At 44.4% G+C, this 13,726-nt stretch overlaps 1 protein-coding gene across 3 annotated transcripts; it reads right to left on the bottom strand.

Annotated features, from left to right (window-relative positions):
* Positions 1 to 309: 309 nt before the first annotated feature.
* Positions 310 to 13,453, bottom strand: LOC308065180 (uncharacterized protein). 3 transcript variants are annotated; one of them, XM_080390869.1, is made up of 10 exons: positions 11,445 to 13,453; positions 10,820 to 10,911; positions 10,469 to 10,640; positions 9,025 to 9,253; positions 7,881 to 8,437; positions 6,839 to 6,980; positions 5,448 to 5,692; positions 3,692 to 3,855; positions 2,763 to 3,006; positions 310 to 2,436 (listed from the first exon to the last, which is right to left on the bottom strand). In XM_080390869.1, the coding sequence occupies exons 1-10, from the start codon at positions 11,538 to 11,540 to the stop codon at positions 2,239 to 2,241; spliced, it is 2,139 nt and encodes a 712-aa protein (XP_080246995.1). In that variant the 5' UTR covers positions 11,541 to 13,453; the 3' UTR covers positions 310 to 2,238. The 3 variants fall into 3 exon arrangements, with proteins under 3 accessions (XP_080246995.1, XP_080246993.1, XP_080246994.1); XM_080390867.1 differs by having other exon boundaries at positions 12,834 to 13,453; XM_080390868.1 differs by having other exon boundaries at positions 10,469 to 11,736; positions 12,834 to 13,453.
* Positions 13,454 to 13,726: the final 273 nt, after the last annotated feature.

Here is a 13,726-nt window from a genome sequence, read left to right as displayed (position 1 = left end):
GGTATTGCAAATACTATATTTTAGCACAGTTTTATGTAAAATAAGAATATCCTTTGATACAGCTTTCAATGTTCCAGCAAGTAAATTGTGCCAAGTCCATTCTCCTTTTGTAAATACCCATGTGAAAAGAAGTTACATTTCTGGCTACCCAAAGCTGATAATAAATAGCATTCTCTGTGACACAGCCACTGTATTTTGTATCTCTAATGATATGAGGAAAAGGGACAGCTCTTCAGGATGTGAAAAGCATAACCTCCTCCTCCCCTTTGTGAAAGAAGGCACCTCCACTCATCAGAGTACGATGCACTAAAAACCCTCTTCTCTCCTTTCCTGTTGCAGAAAACTCTCTTGATGGGCCTTACTGTTTCCTTTTGGGGGAGGGGAGAAGGCCATAGCTTGTCCGTGTGAGTGGCTGACCCCACATGCTTCAGTAAGGAAAGTCAGTAAAGCACTTAGAAACAGGGGAGGCATGAGTAAGTTACACTGTGGACTCCAGGTGGTAACTATGTTTTTACCCTATAGCCTGAACGGGGAGCTCTTCTTGTTATAGCACTGCTGGCTACCCTGGAGTCTTACACAAATTTGTTAACTGTCAATTTACCAGTTTGCTTGTCGTTGTAACATTCTCCTCCTTTGTTCATGGTGAACAAAAAGTCTGTTTATTCTGACCAGGCACCCTACCTGCCAAGGTATCTGAGTATGTTCCTGACATAAGATTACCTGCTTTTGGAGACTGCCAGCCTGAAAGCTCGTAAGGCAAAACAGACCCCCAAGCCCACCATTGGGTTTGGTGATTCTCCAAAGACATGTAATTTGGAGAACAGACATTTTTCTCATCACAATGCCTAGAAAGGGTGGCTTGTCACCAGAAAAGCATCTTCCTTTTTGCATTTTGGGCTTCTATAAGTCATTCCTCCTCTAGAGGAATGGCCTATGTATTCCAAGGAGTATGTACGCCCTGACAGTAGATTGTCTACGCTTACCTGAAGCCTGAGTTGGAGAGTTCCAAACCGTCTTACCAGGTTTTCTGAAACACCTCTCCTGTCACTGGATCCTGCCCTGCCCTCTACAGCAGTCTTGGCAGGGAGTAGCACAACTCTGTCACATGTATGGAGACTTCTCTGTAGATCTCTGCAACTCATGTGCATGGGACGTTTGCAAGAGTCAGTTGTTAATAATGGAAACTGCAGTGGATAATATACATTGTATTTTAGCATGTACATTTTCATTGCTGCAAGTGTTTGGGTTTTGTTGGTTTTTTTTTCACATCCATCTGGTGTCCAGCTCTCCTTCCCCATTATTTCATATAACATTGACACAGCAAGGTAAGTCATACAACAGCATCACGTAAACTACAATTCCTATTTTATGTGGTCCATGACCTTAAAGAAATGTGTCTTTTGGCACTGGTCTGGAAGGAACACAGCAGGACAGAAAGTTCCCAGAATGCAGCAGTGGAAGCCTTTTCAGGCCTGGATTTCATTTCCCTGCAGGCTTGTATTAGCAGGACATAACCTGCGCCTGCGCTTCCACCGCTTCACTTGAGGCACTTATTCCCAGGGCATTTCTCCTGACCTTCGTTCTTGTTCTTCACCTCCTACACTATCATATGGCCTATGCCCTCACTTAACAAATTCCTTTCTCTGTCATTTACATCTTGAAAGCAGTTACAACCTGATGCCCCTCTGCCAAGCTATAGGTCTTGTGGCCATTGCATCACTTTCGTAACTCCCAGGTCCTCTGTTGCTCCACTCTGGATTGCCCCATTACGCTTCCACCAGCCTCAGACTCACTACCCAGCACTACAGGTCCTGACTCTTTGGAGTCCCGTGGAAAGAGCCAGCCCCCTCCAGATGCCTTTGGAGCAAAAAGCTGGCACTGTGGCTTTGTCTCCTATTAAATACCAAAGCAGCTCTTGCTCGCCGAATTGGGTCTGTCGGATGGGTCACTGCACATGCTTAAGTTGGAGGAACAATTTGACAGAGGTGGACTAGAGCAGTAACTCCAGAAAGAAAGGCTTGTAAAGGACAGAGCAGTGAAAATGCACTCTGGCTGCAATGAAAGGGAGATTAAAGACCTCTCCAGGAATCATAATTCCACTGGTCACAACTGCATTCAAGCACCCAAGCTCCAGCACACTGACTCACACCTACAAGATACAGATCGGGTCTGTGAACTGCTCAAGGGCCTGCTTACCCACTCTGCAGCTTCCTTACGCTAGCACTGATGCCTGCAGCATTAAAGATTCTGTTTTCTGAGGTACTGCTGGAGGTCACAGAGCTTTTGGCCACCTTTTTTCATCTTTTGCTGTGAATGGTCTCTGCTCTGGAACACTCCCCCTTTGGCAGCTTGGTGCTGGTTTTGTTGCCTGTCCTGCTCCCGTAATACTTGTTCCAACATTTCCTGCCGTGACTGCATTCTGCTCCTGAGAAAATCCTACATACAAAGAAAGACATTACAATAGTACAGCCAGCTTTCATGCTGAATTTCTTCTGCAGTTATCATTGGCAGAAGTCAGAAATTGGTATAATCTATGGAAGTTCACTCCTTGCATGCAGAAGTACTCCTATGGCAGAGAAGGAGAATTTTACTTCCCATCTTTCATTCTTTATACATGTGTCAAAAAAATGTTACCCTTTGTTTATTTATTTCTGAATGATATACTTATATTGGATATAAATCAGGTGAAAGACAAATACTCTGGATGGTGCCAGTGCTGCAAACATGGTAGTCAGGAAAAACATTTCTGGAATTGCCCTTACCAGCCTTTCTTTCTCTTGTTCAAAGCTCCTTTCATTGTGTTCTGCCTGCAACTCCTCTCTCTGCAAACGCTGTGTCTTCAAGAACTGTAGCCTCTGACTTGCCTTCCTCTTCTCTAGCAAGAAGGATTCCTTCCTGCTCCTCTCTGCCCCAGCAGGCTGGAGCAGTGCCATGTGCTGCAAAGCCCTGTCTTTGTGCTCCAGCTGTTTCTCCAGCCCTTGCAATGTTCTCTGACACAACTTCTGCCTGTTTCCAAAACAAAATTTCTCAAATTTCTCAGAACGAAAGAGCAAAAAATGAAAAAGACAGTGCATAAGACACAAAGCAGATATCCTGGCGATCTGCACTCAATATTCCAGTACTCTTTCTTAGGTTATGACGGTTAAACCTGTGTCCTAAACAGAGGTGGCAAAACCCCCAAATAAGCTGGTGCCTGATGTCAGCTAACTGCAGTCATCTGTTCACCTGACTACATCACCTAGTGTGGCCCTGGAGACCAGGAACCAGGGAACTGGATTATCCAGGCAGGCTGTAGGGCTGATCTGGACAGCTGGGTGTGATGTGTGTCAGTGGTAGAGCCACAGGGCCAACAGAAGGGGGTGGGTAGGGCAAGGGGGCAAGGACCTGCTAAGCTTCGGTGGACTGTAGGGCCAGGGCCAGGGAAAAGAGATTTGGGAGGCATAAGGACTTTGCATCTGAGGACAAGACTGAAGGGAATTTGCCCTTGGAGGTAATGCTAAAGGTCCATGTGGGTACTTGCCCATACCTCAAGATCAATTTTATTCCCATTAGTAAACCACTGTGACCGCGCTGCAGAGACTAGCGTAAGGCACAACATGTGATGTTCAGAGACTAAATGAGAGCACCAGGGAGTAGACATTACCAGCCTTCCGACATCTACTACAAAAAACAGTTAGCTCCCAGGTATCACCTCTGGTTGCCCCTGCACAGCTGGCGTCGAATGCCATCTGCCTCTTGCTGCTGCTTCTTCTTCAGCTGCCTATGTTCCCCTTGCCACCTTTTGTGCTCCATCTCGGCTCTGTTGAAGTCCATCTCTTTCCGTCTCTCCTGAGATGCACCATTAAGGATTGATTTCTAAGAGAAAAAAAACCAAACGGAACCCTTAATCTCATCAGTATATTTTTCTAATGTAAACTGTAAACCTACAAAACCAGAACAACTTAGTCTTCTAATGTCACTCTTGAGCTCTGGAAGCCACACTGACTCATGAACGTTACAGCGTCACTTCCCATCTGTGCACATGCTGAGTGTGATGCTAAAACCTGTACAAAATATTAGGCTTAACCAACAAAGGAGTGCCTGAAAATCCAATTTTTAGAGCTCTTTATAGGTCAGTAGGCTGTGTTGTTCTGGTTGTTCTGGTGTTGAGCCAATGCTTAAAACTTCCAGTCTTTGTAAAGTCAGCTTCTGGATTGGATAGAAAATACAGGTTCTGACCACATATGGTATTACAGATTGATTGTGAGATTTTACGAGAAATATCTGCCTCCTCCTGGCCAAACACAAAATCTTCCTGGAGTTCTGTGCAGGCGTACTAACTCTCCACTAACTGTTGTCAAGAGATCTCTACCCACGGTCAAGCAGTCTTTGTTTTCTTCCATAGCAGCTGCATTTCTGTGCTGGGCAGTGTTCCTAATTTGCACTTTTTAGTGCAGTGTGCTGTGTAAAGAGATGAAGGAGCACCTACAAGGCTTCTTTTCACAGCCATAGTGAAATCCTTACTGCTTTTGTACTTGCAGTGCCCTGTATGAGGGAAGGAGCAGGGAGACATCACCAAAACTCAGACACGCATTCCAGTGTACATTGCTAGAGCTGTTAGGGGCTGGAACAGAGTTTCCACAAAACATTTTCCTCTCTCAGATGCATTCTCCCTTCTCCTGTTCCCCCCATCTGCAATTAGCATGTTCCTGCCATTAACTGCTCTGCAAACAGAATGTCTCCTTCCAGTTCTTTCCTGAGGACACCTCTAATACCACAAGCTGGAAAACACTGTGGGACCTTCAAATAATCCCTGCCGGTCTCGTGTAGCATTTTGACTGATTTCTCTTAACCTATTGATCTGTATGGCTTCCTAGGAACGGTAAACACCTTTGTTCTCCAATGTATTGCTACTCTTTGCGAAAACTGTACCTTGTGGGTGGTTTATGTTTAATGACATACAGAGGGAGAGATCAAAAAAATGAATCAAAGGTGTTTTATAGGTGGAAAGTGAACAAATGTTGTTTTCCAGCAAGTAAAGGACCAGCCTAAGGATCAGGAGACTTGAAGCTCCACCCCAGCCCTGACAGGCACTCTGCTATGGGATTCAGCTGACTACCTAGACTTTCTCTTTTTTAGCTTTCAATTATCTGTAAAAGAGGAGTAGATTTTTTGCTATCTAATAGAGCTGGCTGAGAGGTTTATTTATAGAAGATTAGATCTAAAATAAAAAACTCTTATAAAAAATGATGAGCTCAAATACTAGAAGTGCCCTTGTTCCTGTACAACACTGATTCTCAAGTGGAAACCTTATGTTTCTATTTATGCATAGCCATTATTCTACATAGTCATAATTTTTGTTGCAGTAAAAACCTTTGAGAAAGAGATCAAAGGAGAGTATATTCTCACATAACATAAACAAATTGTTTGATCCTAATAGCTAAATCTAGTTTGGACCAAATACTTACTGTAATGCTTTTGTCTTTTAAAAGATTTAGAGGATTTGTGGATCTCCTAGTCTGCACATTGGAGGCACTGAGTGGTCTCTGTGCACGTAGAGCTGATTTGATGGTCAGGCTGTCTTTCTCTAGTGATTGATTCACTTGGTCAAAGAAGCTTTGGCGCCTGAAAGGAACCAAAGCACTGGTTCCGAGGGAAGAGCTCCTTTGGGAATGCTGGATTGGAGCTTCTGTTGCTCTGGACTCAAAAAGACCTTTCAAATAAATCAGGGCAGGGACATAAGAGGTTATAGGCAGCTTATAAAAAGAACACTTTTTTTTTTTTTTTAAAAAAAGGTTTTCTCATATAAAAAATATTCAAACATGACTTTTATAACATTGTTCTCTGAGGAAGTGGGACATTTTTAGTCTCCATAAAACATGCCCCAGCTTTCAAAAAATAAGCCTGCCGTTGCAATCAAGCAAGAGTTTTGCCTAGTAACACAAGATCACCGACTGTACTTACAGCTACCTCGGCTAAGGGATTGTTTACGTGGTATTTCGCAGACAGACATAAGCTGTTTCTGCCAATGCTCTGAGACAAGAGACAGGAGAAATTAGCTCGGGCACAACACTGTGTTAGCAGAGCTTTTGGGTAACTGAGAACATGAGCAGAGTTTGCTTGCACCTTTCTGCTAAAGACAGCATGGACCTGAGTGGCAGTTGTTGCATGGAATGATGCTGGAACACCAGCTGGGAGGAAATGTGCACTCCTGTTGCACTTTTCATTCTCCCTCTACTGGCAGTGACACAGAGCAAAGCAGTAACAGAGAAAGCTTTAGGCTTTCAGAGTCATCACTTAAATGTCTGTAATTCTCACAAAATAGCTTAAATGAGAACAGCAACAATTTGATTAAAATCATGATCCATCCCCTTTTGGATCATAAGGGAACAAAAGTTTACTCAATGACATTATAAAGCAATCAATTTCAGCACAGGTAAGAGAAGGAGTGTTTCGCAGAACAGTCCCAGTGAGATCTTTCTGGTATAGGCAGTCATAGTTAATGCTACAGATTGTTTTTTAAAGTAAGGAAATTGTATAATAAATAATATTTATAGTGAGCATTACAAGGAAGGTTAAGAAAACCCAAAAGCTGCTACTGCAGTAGCTGTAAAAGCCCCAAGCCCCCAATGCCTCTGAAAATATTTTCACCTTGAGAAACTTCAACTTCTCAAGCCATACTACCATTAATACCTACATATAATACTATGTAATGGTGACTATATTCACAGCATGGCATTATGGTGTCTTCTTTTGAAACATCAAGAACTATGGCAACAGATTTTAGACATGATGGCCTGCAGCACTGATACTGTGTGACAAGTGTTATGTTTGGATAGAAGAGCTACAATTTTAATACCTTGCTGGTGTTTAAAATTAACCTCGGTTTCAGCATCTTGTTGTCTGCTGTCTGCTTCTTCCTTGTGGACGACCTCCACTAACCAGCTATCTGTGTTGACAGCAGCATCAACCATAGTGTGAGCAATCTCTCTCTGAGGACTCTAGAAATAACAAGAAACGCAATCGTAATCCAGATCTGATAAGGAAAAGGTTAGTTTCATGAATTTACATTGTAAGATAAGTTGCAACTGAAGTTTAAGAAAAAATAACAACTCTGGGGGAGTTCTTTACTAAAGAAACAACTCTTAAGTAGAGTAATTTCTGATCACTTTGAGGGTTTCTCTACATCTTCAAATGACCTAAAACTGGCAGTACTTCTGCCTGGAAGGGTCCAAGCTGGTACAAAAGAGATCAGGCCAGAGGAGCTCTGGTTGAAAGACAGTCACCTTTCTGGCACATGCCAGAAATCAGGATTCTAACACTCGCAGGCCAATGGAGAAAAGCCTGGCAGTATCTGGTGCACATTAACCTCCACCTTTCTGATCCTCATCCAGTACCCTGCTCACAAGCAGTAAATCAACTACCGAGGATCACAAAAGCCTCTTTTGGTCTTTGACTGCAAGAGATGACGCCTTTAAGAGGGTGGAGAAATATCTTAATAGAATTATGCGAGGGACTGCCTTGATATGGAGCAATCCTTACTGTAATCCATATCTGGTCTAAAGTCTTCTGTCTGACGCTTTTTCCTGCCTCTATCTCCTTCACGCAGAGGTAAGATGTAGAGGAACTGGGCTACGCAACACTTTCATATTCTGCATCCATGGAAGAGGTACTAGGAGTCTGCTCCTATGACAACTTCTAGCTCTTTCCCCAGTCAAAAGATCAGAAAGACAGCACAGAGCAACGTCTCTCCATTCTTTAGCAGGCATACCTAAGAGCCAGGCCCAAAACCTCCAGTAATTTTTTGGCACCAAGAGCAGAAAACCTGAGGTAACGAAGCAGACATTATACAAATAGCAGACCACATGTTAACAGAAGAGCCAGGGTGAAGCACTTTTTACCTTCTTAGGTTCTGTAAGCTCATTGTCCTCTTCCAAACAAGACTGAACATATTTTGGAACATCTTCTGTCTTCAATCTCTTATCTTCCTTTTTCTCTTCCTCTCTGGAAACACTTTCTGGAGATGAAATCCTCATTTCAGACAGTTGCTCTTCTATTTTCTTGCTGAGCTCTTCTTTAGTCAGGCTCGTTCCTGGGATGAAGGCGTCTTCCTGCTGCATTTTGCATGTGTGTTCCCAGGCTGCAAGGCAGCAATGGGGAAGCAAGGTACACCTACAACTGCACTTAGCACATGGCTGAGTCAAATACAGACCCCTTGACCAGCAGTCCAGGTCTGAGTGACCTTGTCTGTAATGGCCTGAGGCTCTATAACCCGGTGTCACAACATATGGGTAATCCAAGCTTGACTCTACCAACATCTGCCTGGCTGCTAGAGGCATCTGCAGTTCTAGGATGATGCGTTCACTTAAGGGCAGAGGAATCTGCAGAGCTTGGTCAGAAGACACCTCCTTAGTCTGCCCATTCCAGAAATTCACAAGCACTACCCTTCTGTTGTATGCTGTGCATATTAGGAGGGGAAAAAAAAAAAAAGGAGGCAAAGAATGTATTAGCATGTTAACCTGTGTGATTTATCTCTTAGAAAGCAGGAGATAAAAGTAACAGCTTATGTTTCAGACAGTTATGTAACAACTTCCATGACTTTTTCTTTATAGGTTTAAAATTTGACCTCCTTTTGAACTTCCTATGAAGACACAGCAGATAGCAGAATTCTTGCTTGTCACAGCGAGCCAGGATTTTGCCCTGCAAAAGCTGGACACCAGACTAACAATAGGCAGGTGAATACTCATGAGGGCCAGGAACATTTTTTTCCTTGTGTTGGGAGGATGTTCCCCCCCCCCCCCCCCCCCCCCATCTTTTTAGGAATTTTCCACTCACAGAACAAAGCAAAGGCTGATTTTGTGAGGTGCACTAATTCTTAATTCTAGCACTTAAAAACACAGGCTTAGTGCCAACAACAAATAAAGATCATGAAGAGAGCCCAGGCAGCAAGTGGTGAATCCTCCATGACTGAGACTGTCCTCTTTTCTCTACAGTGACCAGCAACTGTGGCAAGTCTAGGACTATTAAGAATACCAATACCCGTACCTAAATGTGCCTCCTTGTTCTCCATAACCTTTAGCACAGTGCCTGGGCCAAAACGTTCAGCTCTAGCCTCCCATGGTGCCAAGACCCTGTCTCCCGGAGCAAGAGGCTGTTGCCTGGCATCGTCATAGTGGAGAATGTCGTAGAGAGGCGTTTCCTGCAAGCAGAGCTGTACCTTGCCTTTCAGACTGCGGCTTTTGTCAAACTCAATTAAAAAGCGTTCCCTGGAGGCCTACAAAAGTAAAACATGTGGTTTGCAAGACAGACATCTGGGTCCAATTAACAGTCAAACATAAATGCTAAGAAGGAAGTGGCAGAAATCCCAGGAAGCAGAACGTGATCTGGGAATGCAGCTTTCCTCTTCTACCAGGTTTCTCACTGTGTCCATATTGGATTTTAAAAGTAATTGAAAAGCGGGGCTTACGGGGCTGACAGCCTTTCCCTTCCTTTCATTATGGACTTAGATTTTAGTATGAACACAATTAGTACCCTAAGGCAGAACTTTACCAGGAAAACCTCCCATCAGAAAAAGAGTAGCCCAAAAAAATTGCTATGTATGATGCAGTTTGTTACATAGTAATCAAAATGATAACAAACTAGTAAAATGTGGAAACTGTCATGAGTTTAAATGTTTTATTTTAAGCCTTCAGCAATGGATGTGGGGGAAGCTCTATTGCTTAACAACATGGCTTCGTGGTAGACTTGGCAGTCCTGGGTTAATGGTTGAACTTGATAACATCAAAGGTCTTTTCCAACCTAAATTATTCTATGATTCTACTGAAATCTCAGCCTTCTCTTCAGCTCTATGAGTGCACTTACACAAACAATGCCGTCAGCTAATGTCACTTATGCTTTTAGCTGTCCTGATCTGTTCCATCCCGCACTGGAGCTTACAGCCGTCCTCACCTATACTGGCATCACTATTTATTTAACTAACTTGCAAACTGCAAAATGAACTGGATTTTTAAAGAAAGCCTGCAGGGGGTGGATTTTCTGTCTGGCATTCAAAATCATCTCACAAATCCCAGACGCATAGAGGGAAGAGGACAAGGAAAGCTCTGAGTTTGGTAAGGAGGAGGTGGTCCCTGGAGGCAGACATTTTGGATTACTATTATGCTTTTTAGCTAATTAACTTTGCCGCTAGACTGCGCAGAAGTAGACAATAGGGATAAGGGACTTGTTTTGTTTGATTGTCTCTGAATGACAGCCTACTATAACTACTAAAATGGATCGCGTTCCAGGCTGCTTTTGCTCACAGTAAACAGCCAGTCATCCTCAGGAAACAGATGAAATGGGATGTGGGGAGACAACAGCGGTTATGAAGTGCACTGTCTCACAGGAGAGCCACCCCACAGCAAGGGCATGGGACTGACGAGGCATGGGAAGAACAGGGAAAAGACACACAGATCCTCTTACAGCACAGTTCCCAATAAACAGCTACTGTTACCTCTTGGGCAATGTGGCCCAGGTAGTAATGGCCATCAGCTTCTCTCCTTGCCAACACACGAGCCCCCCTCACGAGACTAGAAGCCTCTGGGGATGAATCAATGAAATTCCTTTTTGTTAAGGATATCAAGGGCATACAAAGGGAATCCGGGTTCCACGCACAAACAGGAAAGCTGTGGAAAACAAAAATACAAGAAGTAATGAAGACCTTGGCAACAGAACTTCTGCAACTTGCTGCAACGGAAACTAAATCCACATGTGACACCCGCCCCACCACACAATAACTGCCTTTGTTTCCTAGCTCTTTTCTTCTCTGCATTTCCAGTGACTCACCTATAGATTTTGAACTTACTCTGTTACTGGACATCTTGGCAGCAGAGAGCCACAGGGATCTTTATTAGCTGTGTGACAACACTGGGCATATAAGTTAGACCTGGAGCTTCCCTGGAGGGGGAAAGGTGGAGATGGAAGCAGAAGATAAGCATGATTTTTGAACAATTAAATCCTTAAACAGGAATATTATTTATAAAATTTAAATTTACTTTCCAGTATATTACATCTCTCTTTGTTTTAAATCTTCCATCATATCTTGCGATAATATGCTGTTTATCTGTAAGCTCATCACAAATGGTTTTAAGAAATCAAGCTTGGAAAGAAATATTAAAAAAACAAAATACAAGAACTATATGATAAAAAAAAACCCTTGTGCTTCTGCTGCTTTCTATTCAGCTGCTAGATATGTAGCAGGTATAGCGATGTTTCTTCAGTTGTGGTGGGATATGTTGTTCAAAAGACAATGGGTCATTTCAAGTATACATAAAGCTATAGTAGATATCCATTTTAGTCCATCTCTGATCCTATCATCATTTTATTCTACCGTGTAGGAGGCACTAGGTGTGTGATTCTTCAGAACAGTTTTACTTTCTTATTAATTCTTATGCCTTTTAGTTAACTGATTTTAGTAAAGAGCTTTGAACCTGGAAAATACACCAGTTTCTCAGGACAAGGCACAGCTTGGAGAATGGAGAAGCAGAATGGAAACAGGGTAGGGGTTCTGGAGCTGCCTCTCGCATCCCCAGGTGCAGGTGCTCAGTGATGATGCAGGCATATCAACCCTGCTGGCTTCCTCCCAGTCTGTCTCCCTGTGACTCTCAAACAGTAGCTTATGGTCAGCCAGTGGTCATGTGTGTATTCCTTCTTGTACCCTGCTTCTTACGCAGCTTTCCAAAATCCCCAGGCAAGCAAGAGCTGTAAGGTCAACGAAATGATCTGAAATCAAGGAAGAATGAAGGTGGGGATTGAGTCTAGGAAGACAAAATTGCCTCTGCAGGTCAAAGCCAGCAGTGGAGCCATCTGGCCTGAGTAGGATGGAAAATGTGAAATATCTGAGAAAATGCCATGGGGAACAATATGCCAGGGACTACAAGGGAGAAAGACAAAATGCAAGGGAGTTGGGAGGTGGAGTCGACAACAAAACTATGAACCTTATATTAAAGTGTTAAGCTTTTATGGAAAAAGATAAACTCATGTTGCATTAATCATGTGTTAAGTAAAAACAGCGGTTGAATGGTTTGCTGCTATTCTCTGTGAACTGTTGCTGAAAATGCATTAGGGCTGTTACGAGACTCAGAAGAGCAGGAAACTTAAAATCCCTTAACTACAAGGGCATCCACAGGGTAGACAAGCAAAAGCTCTGCTGTTTCAGCTGACGATGTCATATGTTTCGGATGTTAACAGATTCAGAAGATTTTGTTATTTATTTAAAATACAGAATTTGACCACCCTCACCTAAGAGTAAACCAACACTGAAGTCTGTGAATCGGAATACACTGTAAGCAAAGCTGTACAGTCACCTAGCTAAGAAATGTAAAATCAAAGCAAGGCATTTGTTTTTTCCTTCGGGATCTTCACTTTTACCTGTCAGAAACACTTCTTTTCAAGTGCTGGTCTATGAAGTTCAATAAAATCGCTTTACAGGGCAAGCTTTTCCCTGCAAAAGTAAATGGAGCTAGACCGAGACATACTCAAATTTGACTCCAAGTGTTGGCAATGATGCCTTTTGCTCAGGGGCTATGTGAAGTGCTGTCTTTCTTCACAAGCAGAGATTTAAGGTACAAGTAACATACAATTAAAGGGTGTTTTCCCTTATTCCAGCTCAGGATGTCAGGTACAGCCTGTCACAGAGATGCCAAACCTATTTTAAATCTTCATCCACAGACTACTTTGTTCACTAGCTGCCAGGCTAAACAAGGTTACTCTTCCAGAGGGTCACAGAAACTCTTCCCCATTTCTGCTTTTGAAGTGTCATCCCATAAAGATTCAGGAGGAACTGATGAGTGTGCACTAATTTTATATTAGCGGCATACCTTTCCAGGAGCAGTAGGGAGGAGTCTGATTGCTTGAAAGGACCCCCCCGATTGCTTGGCTGCTTTCTCCATTATGTTTTGCATGTTTCTTTCATGAGCACCTGAATCTCTCAGAAGACACGCAACATGTACTGGATATGACTCGTTCTCCATAAGAAGTTGGCAGGTTTCCTCTGACTCTTGCTCTGGGAGTCAGTGATCAGACGCACCGACTGGCAGGCTGGGTCTTCAAACGCCACAGCCCAGCCGCTCCAGCTTTCGTGCCATTCCCAAGCCACAGGGACCGGACCCGGCTGCTGCTGCAGCGACGCTCCCGGGGCGAACGCCTGCCTGGGCAGCTGCAGCGCTCCGCCACCTGCGGCGGGGAGAAGGAAGAAGAAAAGCTCACTCACACGTGCAGGTCCTTGCTAACCTGGGAAGTTTGTGGAGAGGGTGGGACAGGCGTGAAATTCTTTATTGGGCATTTGTGTGTCCGCCGCTGCACTGCCTGTGCGGCGGCCGGCCTGCAGCGGGGCCTCGCCTGGGCCCCCCGCCCCCCGCCCGCCTCGCCTAGCCAGGGACGCCACAACGTTGCAGCAGGACGAGGCTCCGCACCAGCTGTTCCTCCAGGAACGCCCGCGGCGCGGCGCCGCCATGGCGGGGGGACGCAGCCCGGACGGCTCCGGCCGCACCGCGCGCGTGCCCCGTTGCCAGGCAATCAGGTGGGCTGGACCACGCGGGCCGCCTAAGGGAGAGCAGAGGGGCAGCTTATTTCTTTACCCCCTTCCCTAAACACGAGCAGCCGGCGTCGCCTTCGCCCCCGTTCCCAAACGAGCGGCTTGGCTCGGGAGGCGGCCCGCTCCCTCCTGTGCGCCCTCCGCGGGTGACGCCAACTTTTGAGGCTCACGAGGAGC

Source organism: Falco punctatus (genome assembly GCF_963210335.1).
Source record: "Falco punctatus genome assembly, chromosome: 6".
NCBI lineage: Eukaryota > Metazoa > Chordata > Aves > Falconiformes > Falconidae > Falco > Falco punctatus.
The sequence above is the reverse complement of the archived record's forward strand: the minus strand, read 5'-3'. Positions and strand labels throughout refer to the sequence as shown.

Bases quoted from the DNA above. Each gene is read 5' to 3' on its own strand.
- LOC308065180 (XM_080390867.1), bottom strand. From the start codon at position 12,986: ATGGAGAACGAGTCATATCCAGTACATGTTGCGTGTCTTCTGAGAGAT. The intron at 10,912-12,833 runs GTATGCCGCTAA...TTCCCCCTCCAG, and splicing joins TCCCTACTGCTCCTGGAAAG to GGAAGCTCCAGGTCTAACTT. The intron at 6,981-7,880 runs GTAAAAAGTGCT...TGTTATTTCTAG, and splicing joins AGCTTACAGAACCTAAGAAG to AGTCCTCAGAGAGAGATTGC.